The sequence below is a fragment of the Zonotrichia leucophrys genome, chromosome 3, assembly GCF_028769735.1.
Source record: "Zonotrichia leucophrys gambelii isolate GWCS_2022_RI chromosome 3, RI_Zleu_2.0, whole genome shotgun sequence".
Classification (NCBI taxonomy): domain Eukaryota; kingdom Metazoa; phylum Chordata; class Aves; order Passeriformes; family Passerellidae; genus Zonotrichia; species Zonotrichia leucophrys.
In genome coordinates this window covers 22,250,994-22,270,671 of record NC_088172.1, presented here as the reverse complement: position 1 = coordinate 22,270,671, position 19,678 = coordinate 22,250,994, and the positions used below count along the sequence as shown (strand labels likewise).

The following is a 19,678-nucleotide window of genomic DNA, read 5'->3' as shown; positions in this document are numbered from 1 at the left end:
TCAGTAACTAGCAAAGGATTTTATAGCATCAAATGAAGCTATTCCTTATCTATTTGCAAGTGCTGTGACTAATTTTAAGTACCTGGATATTGCCAGTTGTTGAAACTACTCACATAAGCATGTCTTGAATTTGCAGGTGTTTACACAAGTCAGATAGAGATAATGCTTCTTTTCCCTTAGATTTTAGAAGCAAGGGACATTGGGTCAGACAGATAACATGAAATAGCCAGTGTCAAACATGAAGTCTGTGCAGGCAGATATTGAACAGGGTCTGCTGAGGTCTGGAGAGAGGCAGGAAGAGTATTATGTTTTGTTCAAAGTGTGATTTTGTTAGTGTTAAACCACTTGTGAGCTAGACACAGACTTGATAAGTACTTTTGGAGATGGATGATAAAAGTCTTGGTCAGCAAAATGAGGTTGTGATCTTACTTTTAGCCAGCAGCCTGTGGTTAAAGCATTTACAGAAGTACGTTGCATTATCAGGCTTAATCCCTTGCCTTGCTTGAGTGGATTTTTACCCATGCTTTCCACTCTCAAGAGATTTCCCTGGCCGCCACAAAATGAAAGGAGATGCACAGGGCTTAATTTGTCCTCCTGGTGCCATTCCACTTTGTATAATTAATGAGTCATTCACTGAGGCAGGGCCTAGAACACAGCTGACACATCCTTTGAATACTATTCTAATTACTAGACCAGAGAATGTCCCCTCCTCCCTTTTTTTTCTCCTCTCTGTCTCAGATGCTGTCTGATCTAGAAGACATCAGTGTTTGCAGTAGGAAATAAAAAAGCACCAGAGAATAGCCTTAACACATGACTAGGGTCATAGGGTAGAGTGGTAAGCTTTGCATCTTTCCTGGGCTGATGCATCAAGTGGGATTTCAGGCTTTTTTTTCAAGAAATTGTGGCAGAGATGAGGCCTCTATCTCACCTTCTTTGTATCCAATCTTATGGAACTCCTAAACTGGATTGTCAATTACAGCGTTAACACACACACCAACAGAAAATGGTTTTGTGAGGTTTTTAGGTCTATATGTTGAATCAGATATTCATTACTCAGATGGCATTTATAACATTGATAGTATTGAAAGCAATTCTTACATTGATGGAAATTATTAATAAGGCTTAATGCTTAGTCATCTCAGGAGTTACATGGAACTTCAGGGCATAAAGGTCCAGATTTAAGGAAAGAAAGAAGCACATTAGATGTTTGAAATTTAATTTGAGCCAAATGTAAATGAGTCCACAGCTGAGATCCTGAAAATCCTTGTTTTCCTGTTGTTTCAGTATCAGCTATGCTTTATACACAAATTAATGTATGCTTTGAATGTATTTAAGAGAAAGACTTGTCAAGTTCTGTGAACTTTTGTTTTATGTTATTGGTTTTTTCAGTGTGAAAATATAACTAAAAAAGATAGCTTTTTGCTCAGCATGTCTGCTTCTTGCCCAAACTCATAGTCCTTATCCTTAGGAATACTGTAGCAGAATTATCCTGGGTTTATCCCTAGCAATGGTGCTATGTACAGATTTTTGTTAAACTTCTGCAGTCAGCATCCCTTGCACAATAAAAATTGTGACACACACGTGTGCAGCTTCACTCTCTGAAGGCTCTGCACTGCCTGCAGTGCTTGCAGCAGTCAGAGTAAGGGCAGCCTCCAGTTTAGAATTGAATTTGGGGGTAGTGTGGTTGCTAAAGAATGGAACTTCTCCAAAAGTTTGTTTATTACTAATAGTGCATATGAGTCATAGAGAACACAGTGACTCTGACATTACTGGGAGAGTTTGCAGGCTAATAACTGGAAGCACTCTTCTCAAGGCAAACTAAAATAATGAAGATTATTTTGACAGCCTGAAACTAAATGTCACTTCTACAAAGATGCTTTCAGAAGAGAGCCACATCCTGAGAATGACTCAGCGAAGGTTGTATCTCACAGATGACAGAAATTTTGAGAATTACTCCAGAACTGAGGCTTTTCATTATTGTTGTTGCTGCTGTGATTGGTGAAGCAGGAAATTTTGTGCCTCTGTTCTCTAAGCAAATAAAAGAAGATGCACTTGTTTTCAGGAGGGAAAGGAAAAAAATTGTACTTACGTGCTTGCCTAAAGATCTGTTTACTTTGGTCTCATCAATCAAAATTTCAGTAGTTACTGAGTAGAAAACAGTGTCAGAAAAGTAAACAACTTTTCTGCAGCTTGTGCAGGAAGAAGGCTTTTCAATGAAGAAATGGTGCTTTTTGAAATATTGTGTCTCAGTGTAAAACCCAGTTACTTTTAACAGATTTTTATATTATTAATAAATCATAATGTATAGAAATGTCATCTTTGAGACTATATGCAGTGAGCACTTGCAATATATAAACTAAAACGAAAACATTAAAATTATTATTGATGTACTAACATGTCAATTTGTAGGTATAAAAGAGAAAGCAACAACTGTTTCAAGAAGCCTATGTTGCTGGTTCTTAAATTTGGGGATAAATAATCTCCTAGTCCTTGGTTCAAAGAGATGGCAATTGAGAGTGACCATAGCAGTAGGTGGAAGCATGCAGTTCTTACCAGAACCTCTGAATAACTGATTGTGCCACATACACATGCATAATTTAATTTAGATCTGCTAAATGCAGTCCAAAGAAAACACTGTGGGTTTTATAATTAGAGGAAAAAGTAAGAAAAGTGAAGGTATGGCACAAGACCAAGTTTTAATTTCTTCCTTTTTTTGGTCTTAATTTCCATCTTAATTGAAGCATTTGGTAGTAGGATGGTCCATTCCATCAAAATGCTCTTAGAGAGTGAACTGCACTCATTACAGCCTACAGTAAAAGTCTTTCTGATGACTTTGCACATGAAGGATGATTCTGTCCTAGTTAGAAATTGATTCATCTTGAAATAGGTTGGCTGTGAGCTCCTTCTGGGTTGGAGACAATTTTATCAGCCATGGGTTTCTGACTGTATTTCCTCTGGAAAGGAAAGCACTTGAATCAGAACAGCAATGTGTTATTCCTGAATTATCATTTAATCTAGATAAAATTTACTCTGTTGGCAGTTATATGAGTACTTAGATTTGGATTTTCTCCTTAATGTTGTTTTAGCCTTGCAAATTTACCCTGGAAACTAAAAGTAATCATACAGAAATCACAGTGTAGCTTGAAGTGGCAACTTGCAGAAATTCAAGCAGTGGACTTTTCAGAACTGTTTTAAAGCAAAGGTCACCATTTGGTTGTGTATAACTTTTCTTCTTTTTTTATTGAAGATGGAACATGGAACACAGAACCTCAGAAGATAGTTAAATTGGGTGTTCTGCCTGTTAGAAGTCTGCTTGTGATGGAGGAGACCATTTGGGCTGCATGTGGTGGACAAATTTTTATAATCAGCACTGTGACGCATTCCATAGAGGTAAACACTTTTGAAAGCATTGCTCACCTATTATGCTTCAGGGTATAAGTGGTGAAATTTTAAAAATGGAAATGTGTTTAAGAAGCATCATGATTCAGGAAGCTTTTTATTGAATGTGGTCTCAGTTCTTTTAAATCTCACTCCCTTAGTTTGTAATTCTGCTGTTGTGTTCTCTGCTGATGACTCAGCAGACCTTACTGCCATTTACCCACTGGTTTCCATAAGGTGCTTGGAAATGAGAGAGTATTTGGGGCAAGAGATTTTCTTAAAAATGAAATCTGAGGTAAGGCAGCAGAGAACTGGGTGCCTATAGGCACATTTCATGTTAATTACAGAAGAAGGTTTAACTAAGAGACTGCCTCTATATAGTTAGATATTACTTATACCTTGCAATAATTTCATAGTAAATTTTTCAGAGTTTTGCTTCTCAGGGGCCTACAAAAATTTTATTTGAATAAGAGCAGTTTCTGATGAATAGTCACACAAAAGCCAGCTTTTTCAGAATGAGAGAAGAGTCTTAAGGGTTCAAACTCACATTTGTGACCACATTTTCCAGAAAATGTTAAGCCCTTATTTCTGTCAAAATTACAGCTTTCACCAAAAGAATATCTTAGTAGTCCAAAGTTAAGAGTTGATGAATCATCAGGAGTTCAACCTCTCCTTCAACCTACAACAGAGTGTCACTGAATTGCATGATGTTTACAGCCATGAAGTTTTTTCAAACAGGAGTCATGATGAGCTCACAGCCTCCTTCTTTGTGTGCTTTGTTGCTGCATTTTTTTCTTTGATGGTCGTGTTTTCTCCCAACAATTGTCTGTTTGGTACAATTGATTCTGTGAGTCACTGTCATGGGTTTGCAGGGAATAGCTAACATCCTAATTTCCTCTGTCTTTTTCTGTGTTTTCTGAGAGATTTGTTTCATCTAATAAGCTGCTTGGATTGTATATTCTCTTACTTTGCTTTACTTTAAGGCTTGTTTTGTTGGTAGTTTAAATGGTATGATTAGGGAAAGATTTTGGATGAGTGATGTAGATAGGTGCTTGAAATGGACTTTTGTTAGTTTCACAGCCTCTGGGACTGTGTGAGGCTGGATACATACAGCCAGATCTCTGTAAATAGGTTTGGCAAGTCTGGCCTAATTCTGTAACACAGCTCTCCCTAAGTCTGGTGGTATGGCTGCAGTTTGGGCTATGCTGGGCTGTTTTGGCAGAGGAAAACAAACCCAGAGTTAAACAAACTTAGAGGATTAAAGAATGTTTAAAGCTTACTCTGTCATAATATAGTAAAATGCCATGGACTGCAGTGTTGGAAGCAGAAGTTTGGAGACATAAAATAACAAGTACTCTACCAATATCTCTCAGACATGGCAGTTTCAGTTTTCAGCTGTTACTACAGATTTTCCTACAAAAGCATCACAGGAGGTTTCTTCTCATTTCTCAACTAAGCCATCTGTTGTATTCAGAGCTCAGGTTATTATGGGTCTATTGCACACACAAAAAGTGCTGCAGCAAGTAACATATAAGAAATGGTGCATATGGGTTGAGTAATGTTTCTTCAATATAAATAATTGTGTTAAAGAACATGGTGATTGTCTGTACGTCTGGCTGAGGGTCATCTTTCTAATTTCACACAAATATCCATGGCATAGTGTGTCATCTTCCTCACAGAATTGTGAATGAGCAATGATTTTCTGTTGCTTCTTTATGGGAATTAAGACATACTGATCTTTTTCTCATCATCTCACCAGACCAAACAGGTCACTAATGTTTTCAGTGTTGCTGCCTACTTAGTGACCTGACTTGTTTTGATAACTTCCTAGGTTTATGTTTCCAAAAGTGATCTGCTATGTTGTCCTTCCCATATTCATTGGCAATATTGTTTCAATATTATACAATATATGAGGCAATTTAAACTCTGTCTATATCAAATGTTTTAACATTTGAGCTGCCTCTTCCTCATTGTGAAGAGCAGAATATTTGCTATGAGCGGAAGCAGGAGCAAGGAAATGTTTGTTCTCCCTCTGTGCTCTCTCTCATTGAAAGTTAGTTGTAATGATTTGGCTCAAGATCTTTTGCATAAATGTGATCTTCACTCTATCAGCAGGAATCCAAGTGTTGCACGGAGCTCACCTTTTACTCTTCCCTCTTTACTGAACTCCTTTATATCTCCATATATATAATGTGGAGATACTCCATGTATACTGCAATGCAGCTGCTTGCTACTTCATTGCTACTGTCATGCACGCATACTCTGTGCTCTGCATCATGTACATTATCTCTAAAGGCATCTGGCAAGATTTTAAGGCCATGTTTGGGCAAATCCATGAGCATATTCAAGTCTGTTTTTTAAACTTGTCCTTGTGAGGCTTAGCTTCACAGGTATCTCATAATAAACTGTCTGTGCATTTGCTAAGTGCAAAGTACATTATCTTTGAAGACAATCTCATTCCATGCCTCCTTGTTTTGCTAAGATTTTTATTTAAGATTTTTTCTTACTTAAATATTTTTTAGTAAATGAGCAGGTTTGGCATTGTGTGTTTGATTTGGATATTACTCACTTGTGCTTTTCTCCCCCCTCTAATATGGGTAAGACTCACAATTAACTTGTTCTAATGATATGTTATTGTAATAGAATGTTTTATGTAATGTCTTTTATTGGCACAATGCCCCAGACTGGCACAATGCCTCAAGATCATTGGCAGGGCACACATGAGCAATGCATCAATTGCTGTTATATATTAATTACATACCCTGATCCTCTTTCTGTGAAGAATAAATTTGTCACTTAGTTTTGACATCTGTATTGCTGTTGGCTACAGACCTACATCCAATAATGGTCTCTCTGTGCTTGGAGCTCCTTGGACTCTGCAAAGGCAGTTTGTGCTTGTTTCAAAACTTCAAAAAGTGCCAGAGTATTTAATAGAATAAAGTCACTGGTTGAGAGTGATTCTATCCTAGTCTGTTTTACCTTGTTTTTAAAACTTTGATATCTATACAGGGGTTACACTGAAATGTTCAGCTGAGTAAACAAAAATATGGAAATCCCTATACATGAATGTGCGTTGCCCAAGTGTTGTCACTTCTTTAAAGCAGTGAAAGACATTTGTTTGAGGTTGAAGGTAATGGCACCCATTATCCTCTTCACCTGAAGCTGGAGAAGTCATGGTTCATCTCTTGGTGCAGCTGTTTGGTGTAAGTGAGCACTCCTTCAAAGGAGGGGCTCTGCTGTGTCCCACACTGCTGGAGCACTGCTGAGCTGCACTGGGCTGTGGCATCCACGGTGCCTTCTGCAGCCTCTGTGCTGCTGTAGATAGAATGGGAGAGCCTGAGGGGGAAAAGCCAGGCAAGAGGAATGTAAGTATGAAAATGAAAAGAGAAAAAGAAAATTAATTCAATTCTTTTGATAACAAAAGGAATGAGACATCTTTTTTTCCTTTGTATCTGTATTTCTTGTTATAAAATAAAAGAAAATTAGAAATAAAAGACCAGCTCACAGGTTTTCAGATAGATGTGTAATTGAAACAGATGTCAAAGCTATATTTTATGCAAAAATTTATGCATAAGAAGGTGCAGTTTTGGGGTATGTTCTTGCTCCATATTAGAGAACCCTTTCAATGAGAAGAATAGTTCTTCCTACAGGTCTTGTCATGTTTGCAGTATACAATTTTGCTTCAAGTGGGTCTGTGTGTTCCAGCTGCCAGCTGTGCAAATGGCAGGACAGACTTAGTGGGAGTATAATGAGTTGGCCAGTAAAAATGGAATGTGACAAAAATGCATGTGCAAGTTGTTTTCAGTGGCACCAAATAGTTGTCAGCTGTGGTGGATTACTCCAGAGAAAATTATTTTTTTTACAATCTTCTTCATTTTTCTTCTAATTTCAAAGAGTGCAAGTTGCTGGTCAGGTTTGCTTCAGCAGCTGTGGGTCCGTCCCCTAGAAGTTCTCAAAAGCAAACTAGTCACCGGTGTAGGGATGTATGAGTCTATAAACAAAGTAAATAGTTTAGAATCTTTTTTTCAATGGAACATGCATGATGAGAATGTCAGCATATCTAGTCATAAGGGCTGTTGCTGACTTTGAAAGATGTTTTTTATGGATAAATTATTCTGTTGAATAAATCTTATGATTTTCAAATTGTGTATATCATTTGGTAATGAATGAATACTGGTTACTTGAGGAAAACAGTGAATGTAAATATGTCTGCCAGAGTTGCTTACCTTACATTCTGCAGTGTTATTATTCAAAGAATCAAAAGGTAATACAGTAATACTCAAAAACTAAACTACTGCCTGACAGCTGGAGAGAAAACTCTGTTCATTTACTAAAACTGAACATTTGGAGAATAATGTTAACAAATGAAAAGCACAAAAATAATTCTCATCCTCTTTAAACAGCAAATTTCTCAGTGAAAATAATAATTTATGCAGTAACAAAGTATAAAAAAAAAATTAAGTGCTTAGTAAACATAATACCAAAAGCTTTTCTTTGTGGAAGTCTTGAATTTTTATTCTTTGTCTCTGATCTTAGCCTGTTAGTTGAATTTTGATGGAAAATTTGGACAGTATGTCTATAACCTTATTATATTTAGATTTTAATGAAAAAAAAAAGCCAAAATGTAACTTAATTATAACACCTGGAAACTTAAGTATATTTCACATAGAAGGAGGCGGTACTTCTGCATTTTATCTGCAAATGTAATAAAGAATATATAATACATTAAGTGAATATTAGAGCACTTATTACTTCCATACCCCTCAGTGAGAGATTTTTATCCAAGGAAGAGTTTGTCATTTATTTAGCTAAGTAAGTTTTGTGTTTATCAGACTGGCTCTCTGATAATAGCTGGCACAACAATAAAAGGCTGTGTTCAACTTCAGAGACAGTCTTCTTACTAGACCAAACTGGGGGGAAAACAATCCCTCCTTCTTGTTAATGATTAAGAAACTTTACTACAGCTTTATCTCACATGTTAATACAGACATACAGAGAGGGAGATTTCTGCCTTCCTGGAGCCAGGTTGTAACTGGCTCTAGATCAAGGAAAAAAGTCTATCTTCAAAGTATTATGTTACTTACATTTAGATAGAGGATTTTGGCTTTTATAATGAGAAGCATCAATTCTTTGAAGAACAGGAAAACAATATAGCTAATACTTGTGAAATTCAGAAGCATCAAAAACCAAACTGCAATATTAAGGCTGACATTGTTATGTGTGTAATTGAGTGAATTGTGTGTTTAAGTTCTTAAACACTCTCTAAATATGACTGTTTACTACATTCTGTTATTCTTGTTAGACCCCCAGCAGAACAAAAGAAAAGTATTTTTTTATTGTTGAAATAGAATTTCTGCTGTAGATAAAAGTGCAGCTGTGGTAATTTTCCCAAACTATAAATAAAGAAGTATGGAATAAAGAAATTTGAAATCCTTTTAAGTCTAAGCTGTTTTGGGCTTTCCAGCCCCTATCATGCACATATATTTAAAAACAAGAAAATCTGAGTTAATCTGTTGTTAGGTGGAACCCTGGCTCAAGAGCTGAGAATCCTTCTATACTAATGATGATATATTTCCAAAACATGTCCTACACAGCTATCAGAACATATCCTGAGCAAGGCAGAGGAAGCTTTGTCCTTGTCATACAGGATGAAGATATGGTGCTTACACTGAAAAGCTGGTAAGAAAGCTGAGTAATATCCTTGACTTGCATCTCCCCACAGAGCCCTTGTTTTTCTTGCAGAACCACTTTGAAGCCCATCAAGAGGAAGGGATGGTAATCTCTCACATGGCTGTGGCTGGAGTGGGAGTCTGGATTGCCTTCACATCTGGCTCTACCCTTCGACTGTTCCACACGGAGACACTGAAACACCTCCAGGATGTCAACATTGCCACACCTGTTCACAATATGTTGCCAGGTAGCTGAGTTGCATCATATGGTAACATTTTTGTTTTATCACTGCTGTTCTTCAGTGCTGTAGATTAGGATAGAATCAGAAGGTTCATCTCAGACTTTGCGTCTGGTAAGTGTGTCCTGACTATTTACTTCAGTAAGTCGTAGTCCATCTGCTGCCCAGGTGAACAATGTGTGCAGTGAGCTGGTTGAGATAAGCAGGTGGATTCTTCTGTTTGGTCATATTTTTTGTGGGACTGTGAAACAGTTGGACAGTGTAATCTGTCATGAAATTGTGTTTACTCTGCAGAGATTAGCATTTGCTTTTGGAACCTTAGAATCTAGTACATGATGGAATCATTTTGCCTAGCATCTGGACCAAAAAATCATTTGCTTAGTTTTAGTTATATCAGTAGATCCAGGGAACTCAGCTGAACCACTCACACGCTGCCATTTCAGAGTGTGTTCAGTGTTTTGCTGACCCAAGCTCTAACTTGGTGAATTAAGTGATTAGTTTTAAATCCAACCTGTGGTTGTTAGGATAAAATTTTAAAAATCAAAACTCTTTACATGTTTTAAGACAGAAGCTGTTCAATAAGCAGTTGAAATGACTTGTATCAGTTTAGCAAGTGGATGACAAGGGCCTCAGCATCAGCAAGCACATCAGGTGGGAGCTGGGCTGTGCTGGGCGGAGAGAGACAGAAAAGTGGTACTGGCATGCTGAGCATGAGGTATCCATGAGTGGACAGCCATTCTTTCTGTCTCTCCTTGTTTGTAGACTGGAATAGACCAAGCTTCTGCAGTTTTTATTGGCAATGTGTGTGCCAGCTTTATTGCTTAGTTTTTCTAGCTGAAGCCAGTGCTTCCCACACAGAGATTATATTTATATTCTCACAGGAGTTAGGCATAAATCTTACATCTAAAATGTTTCACTTTTTCAGTGTCTTCTTCTTACCATGTTTTCTTTCAGATGACATTAGTTTTGCAATAAAACTCCATTATAAATTTTGTCTGTTTGCCATGTTCTAGATAGGGTGCTTTGTACATGTATTGTTTCACCATAGCTCCAGCACTGAACAGCAGCAAATCATCTGCCTTTAAATAAATTATTTGATTGAATTCATCAGAATTGTGCAAATAAATCAAGATCAGTTGTAAAAGGATTAACTTTTAGTATGTTCTGCTGTTCACACCAAAGGGAAAAAGGGAAGTAAGACCCCCCCTTATACATATTTTCTGCATATAAATGTATTCAAAAATTTAGCTTTATGCTCATTTCCATGGCAATAAAACTGCTGATATAACATACCATTATTTTTGTCAAGAGTTTTAGCTAATTATAGCTCCTTGGTGTCATTCCTACCCATTTTAATTCCTTTTTTTTTCCTCAGTGTCTTCACAGAAAGCACACCAGTGAATGGAAATGGAGGGCTATTTTGGGAGTAGGACGTTATTATAGCAAATGTTCAAAGGGAAACTCCTTTCCAAAAATGAACTGAATTTCAATTATTTAGCAGCAGCTCTCAGGCCTGTTTATATGATCTCAAAAATGCTGCAACAACAAAACCTAAAAGACAGAGTTGTAGGAGGTTTACATAATAAAGTAGCAGTTTCAGAATTAAAAGGAGCTAAAGAATCAGGTTCTGTGTAGTATATATTAAGATAAAAAAACCGACAAAGTGAAACTGAATTACAACATGATGAAATAGTTGTATATTTACAAGGTATGTATTTTCCTTCATGAGAGATTTTTATGAGATCTAGTTTTAAAGTAAACAGCTCTGTCAGCTTTCTGAAATTCAATAGAAGTTCCTTAATATTCAGAAATAATAGATAAGTAAAAATTTAAGTTGGGTTGAAATGAGACAATAAATTTGTGTAAAAATATTGCTAAGAGTCTTAAGAAGAGAGATATAAAAGAGCAAGATCTCAGTATAACTTTGAAGAAGCTGGGCTTGTTTTCCCTGGATTTTAGAAGAAACAAGATGTATTCTGGCCCAATAGTCTACCTAGAGATGTCTTCACTTAAAAGTAATGTAAATAAGAGGAACATTGCTTCATTAAGTTAATGAAATTTTTTGTTGTTATACTGTACAAGTAAAAGAAATAATTACTGCCACTGTTAGGAATAATTACTGTGAGTTACAGTACTTAAAAGATAACCACAGTAATTAAGCAGAGTAGGAGGGTCTCATAACCTTAATAATGAGTCCTCATAGCAATTGATTTCCCCAATTTTGTTCTTAGGAGAAGACAGTTTTAAATATCACAGCTCTCTGTCTTGTGAAGGACAGAATCACAGGGGAGTGAAATGGCACAGAAGGCAATTCCTTTTGATTTGGAGGAGTTTAGTAATGCATAAAAACAAACTGTGTCAGATTCTTTACCTGCTGGAGGTAATTTTAAATGTCTGGCAGTCCACTTCTGAGTTTTGGAGATTGGAGGGCTCTCACTTTCTGGAGCTGTGGAAAGTTTGTGTGTAGGAATGCAGGACTGGAAATGAAACCAGGATCATGGAGGTGACTGTGGGATAGACATTTGGTCTAGATGGGTCTGCACTACCTCTACTTCATACATCATCAAAAACATTTCTTAGTAATGTGTAACAGGATTGTGTTCTGTAACAAAAAATCAAATGCCATGTGAGAAAGGAAGAGAATGGTTGAGAGGAAGAGCATAGTGATTGTTATAGATCCAGCTAGCTGTTTATTTCATTATCTGGTTCACTGTGGATTCACAGTACAGCTGGATTGCTTTTAAGGAGCCCAAGCACTGCTCTGTTGTCTTAACAGAGGGCATGCTGAGCAGCAGAGAAATCTATTAACATTTGAAGACAAATACTCACATTTCACTAGTGCAAGATATGTCATTTGTAGAGCAAGTTTATGCTTAAATTTTGTGATCTGTAGCTGAAGAATCAACAAAGTCAGTTTTTCACCAGCCTTTGTCAGAGCTCACATCAAAAAAATCATACTATACATGAACAGACCACTTGTTTTTCCTAGTCACACTCAGTATTTTATTAAAGGACATCCTTAAACAAGTTTTTGCCCTCAGCTCTACAAGAATTTGCCCTTTTAAAGAGACTACTGTAATTACTGTGACCTTGATAGTTCATTGCTCGTATGGATGATCACAGGTTACCTGTTTAACAAAGAGATGATTTCTGCTTAACTTGCCATATTCTGTTTATATCCATATAATCTCTAATGGCATGAGTGTTTCCTGAAAACAGATGGCAAAAGCAAAGGAAAAAGAGTATCATTTCCTCTCTACAGAAAAACAACTGTAATATGAGGCTTTACAGCTTGCTTTTTCCCACCCCGCCAGGTGCCAGAGCATGAAATGCAGTTTCTTTATGATTACTGTTGGGAAATGATAAAAAGATGAGAAAACTTCAGGTCAGCCCAGCAGATCTGTACAGTGGGCTGGTTTTTTTTACATTGTAGGAGCAGCATGGCCATGTAAGAGGATATGGAGCAATGTCCTCACACCTAATTGGAGTTGAATTCAAATCTGAGAATTTATCCAGCTCTGGTGGTTGTTGTAATGGAGACCTGAGAAGGATGAACACAGAGCAGACCATACACTTAATTATTAGCTTCAGTTCTTGGAAAGTCAAGATCTTGGTCAGATTAATTTACAGGTTTTAACAGCTTTTTCCTCATTGGGACAGTGTGATCTAAACTTGCTATATAAAGACGAGTATTTTATTTGTTTCGTAATATGTTTATCATTTTCCCTTCTTGACTTGTTAATTTGTCTGCTTATTGCATAATATTTTCTGGGGAATTGGATTGACTATTTTCCTCTGAATTTGAAATATATCAAAACAAAAAGTCAGAAAATAACAAAGATAAATATGATTTCAAACCTTGGCTAGCAGATAAATTAATATTTTAAGTTAGCATTTTTAAATGTATACATACATATATATATATGTATGTATATATATGTATATACATACATATATATACATACATATATACATATATATGTATGTATACATTTAAAAATGCTAACTTATGTATATATATATAATTTGTTTTATGTTATTTAAAGTATCTTCTCAGATGCAGATGTTTCCTTTTCCAAGATTTCACAGCAAGCAATTTTTATTTTAACCCCACTGTGGCTGTTTCATGCTTTAGGTTGTGGTCAATGTTTAAGATGCTAGGTTGGTGGCTGATAATTTGTTGGGTTTACCTATGGAAACAGTAACATATATTTGCCAGGGGAAAATTACTGTCTAAAAGTTGCTTCAGGATTGGAATATGAAATCATGAATATAATGTTATCTTTTAAATGCTTGAAAAGCATTAAAGTTCTAAAAATACGAGCATCTTCCTTCTGCAGGGGATTGAGAGGCAACAGTGCACTTGGAGCTTTTGATAATATTAAAAGTTTAAAAGTTGTACTCAAGTATTTGTGTAGTTTGTAGAACAAACTCTAAGTTAAGCTTAGCTTGTACCTTAGCTTGCATTTGCTGTGGTACAGGTGGTAGGAAAGGACTCACATATCATAAAAATTTGAGCAAGCCTGAGCTCTAAATCACAGAATTCAAATACTGATTTTTGAAAACTCCAGAACACAGACGTGTTTGGGCATTATTCTGAAACTTCTTTTGTGCTGAAGGAGTGTCTTATTGTGCTTTGTTTTGGAAACTAAATTAATCCCATTAATATCTCAAAAAAGCCAAAACAAAAAAAAACCCCTAACACCTAACCCAACTAAAAACAAACCCATTGAAAAGGCAAAAAATATTCAAAAGATTTGTAATTTGTGTACAACATAGACTATCCTTGCCTATTTAGCGGAGGAGGGATGATGCATCCTCCCAGCATAAACACATATAGTTCATGGAACTCAATGTAGTAGTCCCTGAATTTCTGCACAAGTAGGTGAAGCCTTTTAGACTTGTCCTTGTTACACCTGACTGGGATGACCTAATCATTGTGCCTATAGGGTGGTTTAGGATGTGCTTTTAGGTAGACAGACCTTGGATTCCAGATCTGACCTTATATGAGTTTCTTAAAACACACCATTGCTAGGTTAATATTTGGTTTTGTAAAGTTCTGTGAGGAAAGACTTGGACTGTGGTCTGCCTCCAGTTTTCCCGTCAAGTGCTTTGGGTGACTGTCAAGCTGCTCCTTCCCTGCTTTCCCAGTGAGTCTGTAATTCATATATTCCTGGAGGTAAATGAGCTCAGCTCCAAGGGACAAGACAGAAAATGCATTCATTTGTGAAACACAGTAATTAAGATCCTTCTCCAAAGTGTTGAACATGAGGGTTCACTCAAGTTAAGTCAAACGTGGAATTCAAATTCTAGACCTACTGATGAAGTGATTCAGAGTTTGAGAGCTATGATGAAGATGGAATGACTGCTCTCTTACATGTAGAGTTAATAATAAATCCAAGAATGTGTATGTTTTGGACCTAAAACTCCTTGAGCTTCAAGCAGAATTTAAATGCTCTGCCCCATGATCTTGGGCAAAAGTTTGGGCAGATCATAGTTTCCGTTTCTGAAGCTTGTCATGGCCATTTTGAAAATCCATTTAAATGGAATCAAAGATATTTTTAGTCAGCATTGCAAGCAAAAATTACTTTGTTTTCACTAGAAAAATAGCAATCCTGTAAATAGTGTTGTAGAAAACCGTAGAATCATGGAGTAATTTTGATTGGAATTTACTCTGGAGGCAGTCGTGTTCATTCTTCATGAAGAAGGCCTGATTAGACCTGGTTGTTCAATGTCTTGTCCAGCCAAATTTTTAATACTTCTGAATAGAATGGAGATCCCACTACCTCTCTTAGCAACCCATTGCAGTTTTTCACCACCTTTATGGTGATGCAGCTTTTCCCTGAATAGAATAAAATTTTCCCATGCTCTAAATTTGAGCATGTTGTGTCTTATCATATCATTGTGCACATGTGGACAGAGTCTGTCTGTCTTCTGTGCATCCTTCCATCAGGTAGGTGCAGACAGCACTTCCTTTAATATCTCCAGTCCCCTGTTCATCTTGGCTGGACTTCTTCCAATATGTCAATGCCATTCTTGTATGTGGGAACCCAAGCTTAGACAGGTATACGCAGCACTTCTGATAGAGTTTCACAGATTAAAAATTAGGAGAAAAAAAATAATCTTGAGCAGTTTTGAGTCATGAGTACAGAGTGTTACTGAGAATTGTGAAGTGAAATGCTTTTCTGTTTTATTATTGGGAATATAAAAACGTAGCCTGTTCATAAAAGCATGTTTGTAGAGACAATCTGTGTCTACCTCTGGATGCTGTGGTTCAGAGATTTAGGGCAGAATGTTTCAGATGTTCAATAATATTTAAATTGTTGTGTATGTAAAGTGTAATTCCAGAATCCAGCAAAGACTTTGCCTTGCAATGAGTGCTTTGCTGAATTGAGATGGTTCAGCTGGTTGTGTTTGCCTGAGGTTGCTTTGATCTAGGCAGAGGTGATCACTGTTCAGTGACGGAGCTCTTACTAAACCCCGCAGGGCAGCAGCGTGTCTCTGTGACCAGCCTCCTGGTGTGCCATGGCTTGCTGCTGGTTGGAACAAACCTGGGGATCATTGTAGCCTTACCAGTGCCACGCCTGCAGGGGATTCCCAAAGTAACTGGTGAGTGAAATTGCTCAAAAGATCGAGTACTGAAGATGTCACTTCTCTTCTGCCAGTAACTTAAGTGAACCTGCCAAATTAAATGTATTGTTTAGATAAAAGTTAGAGCTGTGTGATGAAATTATATTTGTTTTTCTTTCTGAGCTTTACAGTATTATCCAGATACTTGTCTAATTTTGTCTCAGTTGTTTGAGAGGGGACAACTGTTTTTCTTTAAGAGATAGGCATTAATCCTGTCTGAGTACAGCCAAATACATGGGGATGAGAAGAGAATGCAGACAGTCTTATTTCCAGATTTAGGGAAAATAGATGCATTAGGTTTAGAGACACAGATACTTAAAAATGAGCATGTTGTCTGACTGCTTTTTGAATAAATTGGTTGTGTTCCCTTTTCCCCCAAACTGGAAACTTGGAATATATGAGAGTATATATTTCATTTTTTTAACAGTGATGAAGGTTTTTGCATTCTGGAGAGATGTGTTTATGAGTTACTTTCATATTACCCCATTTGAAATACAAACACACAAATGCTGCTGTATCACTATATAAATGTTCAGGCTACTATTAGAAGCAAGGTTTTAAAAGTGTGTTTAATAGGGGCTTTTCCCCAATGTTTTGGATTCAGAATTCTGCTCAAGCTTCTGTGTTGAAGAGGGAAGCTGACAGATTTTATGAGGCAAGCTGTTTGCAGCTTCCTCCAGGGGGAAAAAAAAGCTTATGTAACTTCACAAAATGAAAATTAAATCCTCTGTGTTCAGCAAAATACGCAGCAATAATCTGGTGTGACACAGGATAAATGCTTTGTAAAAATCTGGAAACTATCTTAGGTGAAAATTAATACAATTGCAAGAATATGCATAGTTGCAGAGTCAAAAAAGTCTCTCATTCTTCCATTTTCTGTTTTTATTATTTTAGTTTATGTCATATATTCTTGCATTTATCTGGGATCAAAATTTGTCAGATTTTACAGACCTAGAAACATTACATTTAGAGAGCTGTTTTTATAGTCTTTGGTAACTATGTTTTGAATTTTAAAACTGTGGCTTTTCCCCATTATGTTTCCAATAGCGATAATTCATCTTAATATGAATGTACTTCCTGTAAAAGCAGAATCTTTAAAATGTGAAATGTTTCCTTAAAATGTGAAATGCGTTTGGAAGTTAGGGATGGAGGTAGTGATTTTAGGATTTGTGGGCTTTCCCCCTTGCTAGCCTAGCTCTTTTTAATAGTGTTGCTTATTGATAGATGTTTTTTTCTCTCTTTTTTTTTGCTGTAAAAGGCACATCTATTGATGCTGTTACAGCTTCTCAATTTGGCCATGTGCAATTTTTTTTCATACATTCTAAATATATGCACTGTGTAAATCTTCCTTGTACCACCAATATCTCACTGATTAAATACTTAAGAAAAAAAAAAGAAAAAGAAAAAATGAATGTTCAGTCAGTTCCCTATGAATCTATAATGGTAACTAGACAGAAGAATGAGTTTTAGTTCCTGTTCTACAGTGTGGATGGGTCTATTGCAATGAAACAGGTGTTCTCATACTGTTCTGGAGAGGTACAGAGGTAGAACAGGGTTAATTTGGGGTCCACAAAATGTGTGGGGATTACTGGAGAAAACATAGTGTTACATTTGTGTTGATTCCAGCTGAAAAGTCAGCAGTATTTCTGTGCTCATGCCATAGTGAGAACAGAGCACAAAAGTACATCATCTAAAGTTCATATGCCATATTTCAGCTGATTTATTAGTCCTAAGACACTTGTGGTAGAACATTATTTTCATACTTTTTTTTCTGTAAATAGTGTCCACACAAGGCAAAAGACTGGATGCATATAATAGGGCTTTAAGAGTTACGCTATTCTGAGCAAATTTCATGAACTAATTATGGTAGAACACTGTGGTCTGAGAAATAATGTTCTTTAATTGTGTCTTTTCTTTTGGCTCCAGGAAGAGGAATGGTGTCATACCATGCACACAATAGCCCAGTCAAGTTTCTTGTAACAGCTACATCTACAAACAAAAAGAACAGAAACAAACTGAGAAACAGCCTCCCTCCTGGCTCAGAACCTAGGGATGATGACCAAAAGAACGTTCTGCACAGCGAACAGCCGGGCTCTTCCCTCAGTAACACCCAGGACACTGCAGTTTGGCTGGGGGATTCTGCAGGCTCCATTGCACAAAGAAGTGACTTGTCATCATCCTCTGGATCCCTGACTTTGTCTCATGGATCAGGTTCCCTAGAACACAGACCAGAGGACAGTAACATTTATGAGCTTCTGAAAGATCAAAATATCTCCTTTAAAAGTAAAAGACAGAAACCTAAGAAAATGAAAGCAAGTTCAGTATTAGTAATTTCTGGTGGCCAAGGACACAGAAGAGTGAACAAGAAGACCAAGCAGCAACGACAAGATGAACTAGTGTCTTCAGTGATGGTCTGGCAAATCCCACTATTAAATATCTAACTGAACTAAATCCAAGGTTGTTTTTGCTATTAAAAAAAATGTGATATCCTTCTGTGGTTAATGCCAGCTTAGAACCCAAGCAGATAGGCTTTATATACCTGGGAGCAATTTCACTAGGCTTGGATCACAGGATCAAGGGTGCAAGACACTCTTCATGTACTTAGAACATTCTGCAGTGGTAGAGTATTGGAAAATGTTTAGCTATTGGTGCTGTCTTTGATACTCAGAAAAAAAGGAATGTTAGGGACTTGAAAATGGTTTTAGAATCTATTACCTTATTTATACTCACATTTATAAATATCTTAATTATGTTCTATAGCACTTAGGGAAGGCAAGGAAGACATGCCATGTCTCATGCTGGTTTCTGCCTGCATAAATCAGTTGTTCCTACTTTTTCCAAAGTGACATATTGCATGGAAGAGTAGATTTTAATAAATTAACAGATATTTTAAAATAATAAGTAGTCTAATGTGAGCTAGTACTAATTTGGCAAGAATTATAATAGTCTAAAACTTCATTCCACATACCAGAGTTTGGTTGCAACAAAACTGGCTAAATTAATTAATCAGTATTTGTTTATTTCAACATAGAACATAGATTTTTTTTAAATACTAATTTCTAATGCTCAGTGTTATTAGACATGTTGCAGTACAAAAATCACATTTTCTTGGTAGGTGTGATGTGTATGGAACTTGGTTTTGTTATACAGAAAGTTGCAAGGATACAATGGCTTTGGGCAAATAGAAAATACAGATACAGAACAGCTGTGCATTGTAGTGCTGCTAACATCCTCCCTCTGCAACTCAATATCAAAGCTAAACATGGATTGTAACCTTTTTAAGGAGGCATGCACATCCAGTAAATTAATAATGAAGTTATTAATAAGTCATTTATTGGGAAGATATATATACTAATATAGGAATATCTATAGGAAGTAATATCTATAGGTAATCACTACAAGTCTTAAATTAGCTGAGTTGTGTTGTGTCCCCAGGCAAGCATCTATCAAATACTGTCACAGTGCAACAGCAACAGCAGAGATATGGTCATACCTGAGGGGCAAGCCCTTCTTTTCTCCCTGTCTCAGCAAATCACAGGCCTGTAAATGGGAATTGGGAAAGTGGGGTGCACAGCTTCATTCCCTCAGATGGGCAAGTTGTCACTTTGGTACTGTTAAAAGGATGAATTCTAAGTAGGGACCTGATCAATGTTTTATTCGTTAATTGATGTATTTCCAAAAGAAACTTGAATTTGGGATTTGTACTGAAATTGCCTGTTGCACTAATCTCTGCACATGTGAAATACAAGACAAAGGCTTCAG

The 19,678-nt window shown here is 36.7% G+C and overlaps 1 protein-coding gene across 4 annotated transcripts in view; it reads left to right on the top strand.

Moving 5' to 3' along the window:
• ARHGEF10 (Rho guanine nucleotide exchange factor 10) overlaps positions 1 to 19,678 on the top strand; it is a 123,127-nt gene extending 103,449 nt beyond the window's left edge. For all 4 annotated transcript variants that reach the window (XM_064707616.1, XM_064707617.1, XM_064707615.1 and 1 more), the window contains 4 exons: positions 3,248 to 3,390; positions 9,121 to 9,295; positions 15,773 to 15,895; positions 17,843 to 19,678. In XM_064707616.1, the coding sequence (XP_064563686.1) occupies positions 3,248 to 3,390; positions 9,121 to 9,295; positions 15,773 to 15,895; positions 17,843 to 18,357 (956 nt within the window). In that variant the 3' untranslated portion in view covers positions 18,358 to 19,678. The remainder of the gene's footprint in view (positions 1 to 3,247; positions 3,391 to 9,120; positions 9,296 to 15,772; positions 15,896 to 17,842) is intronic.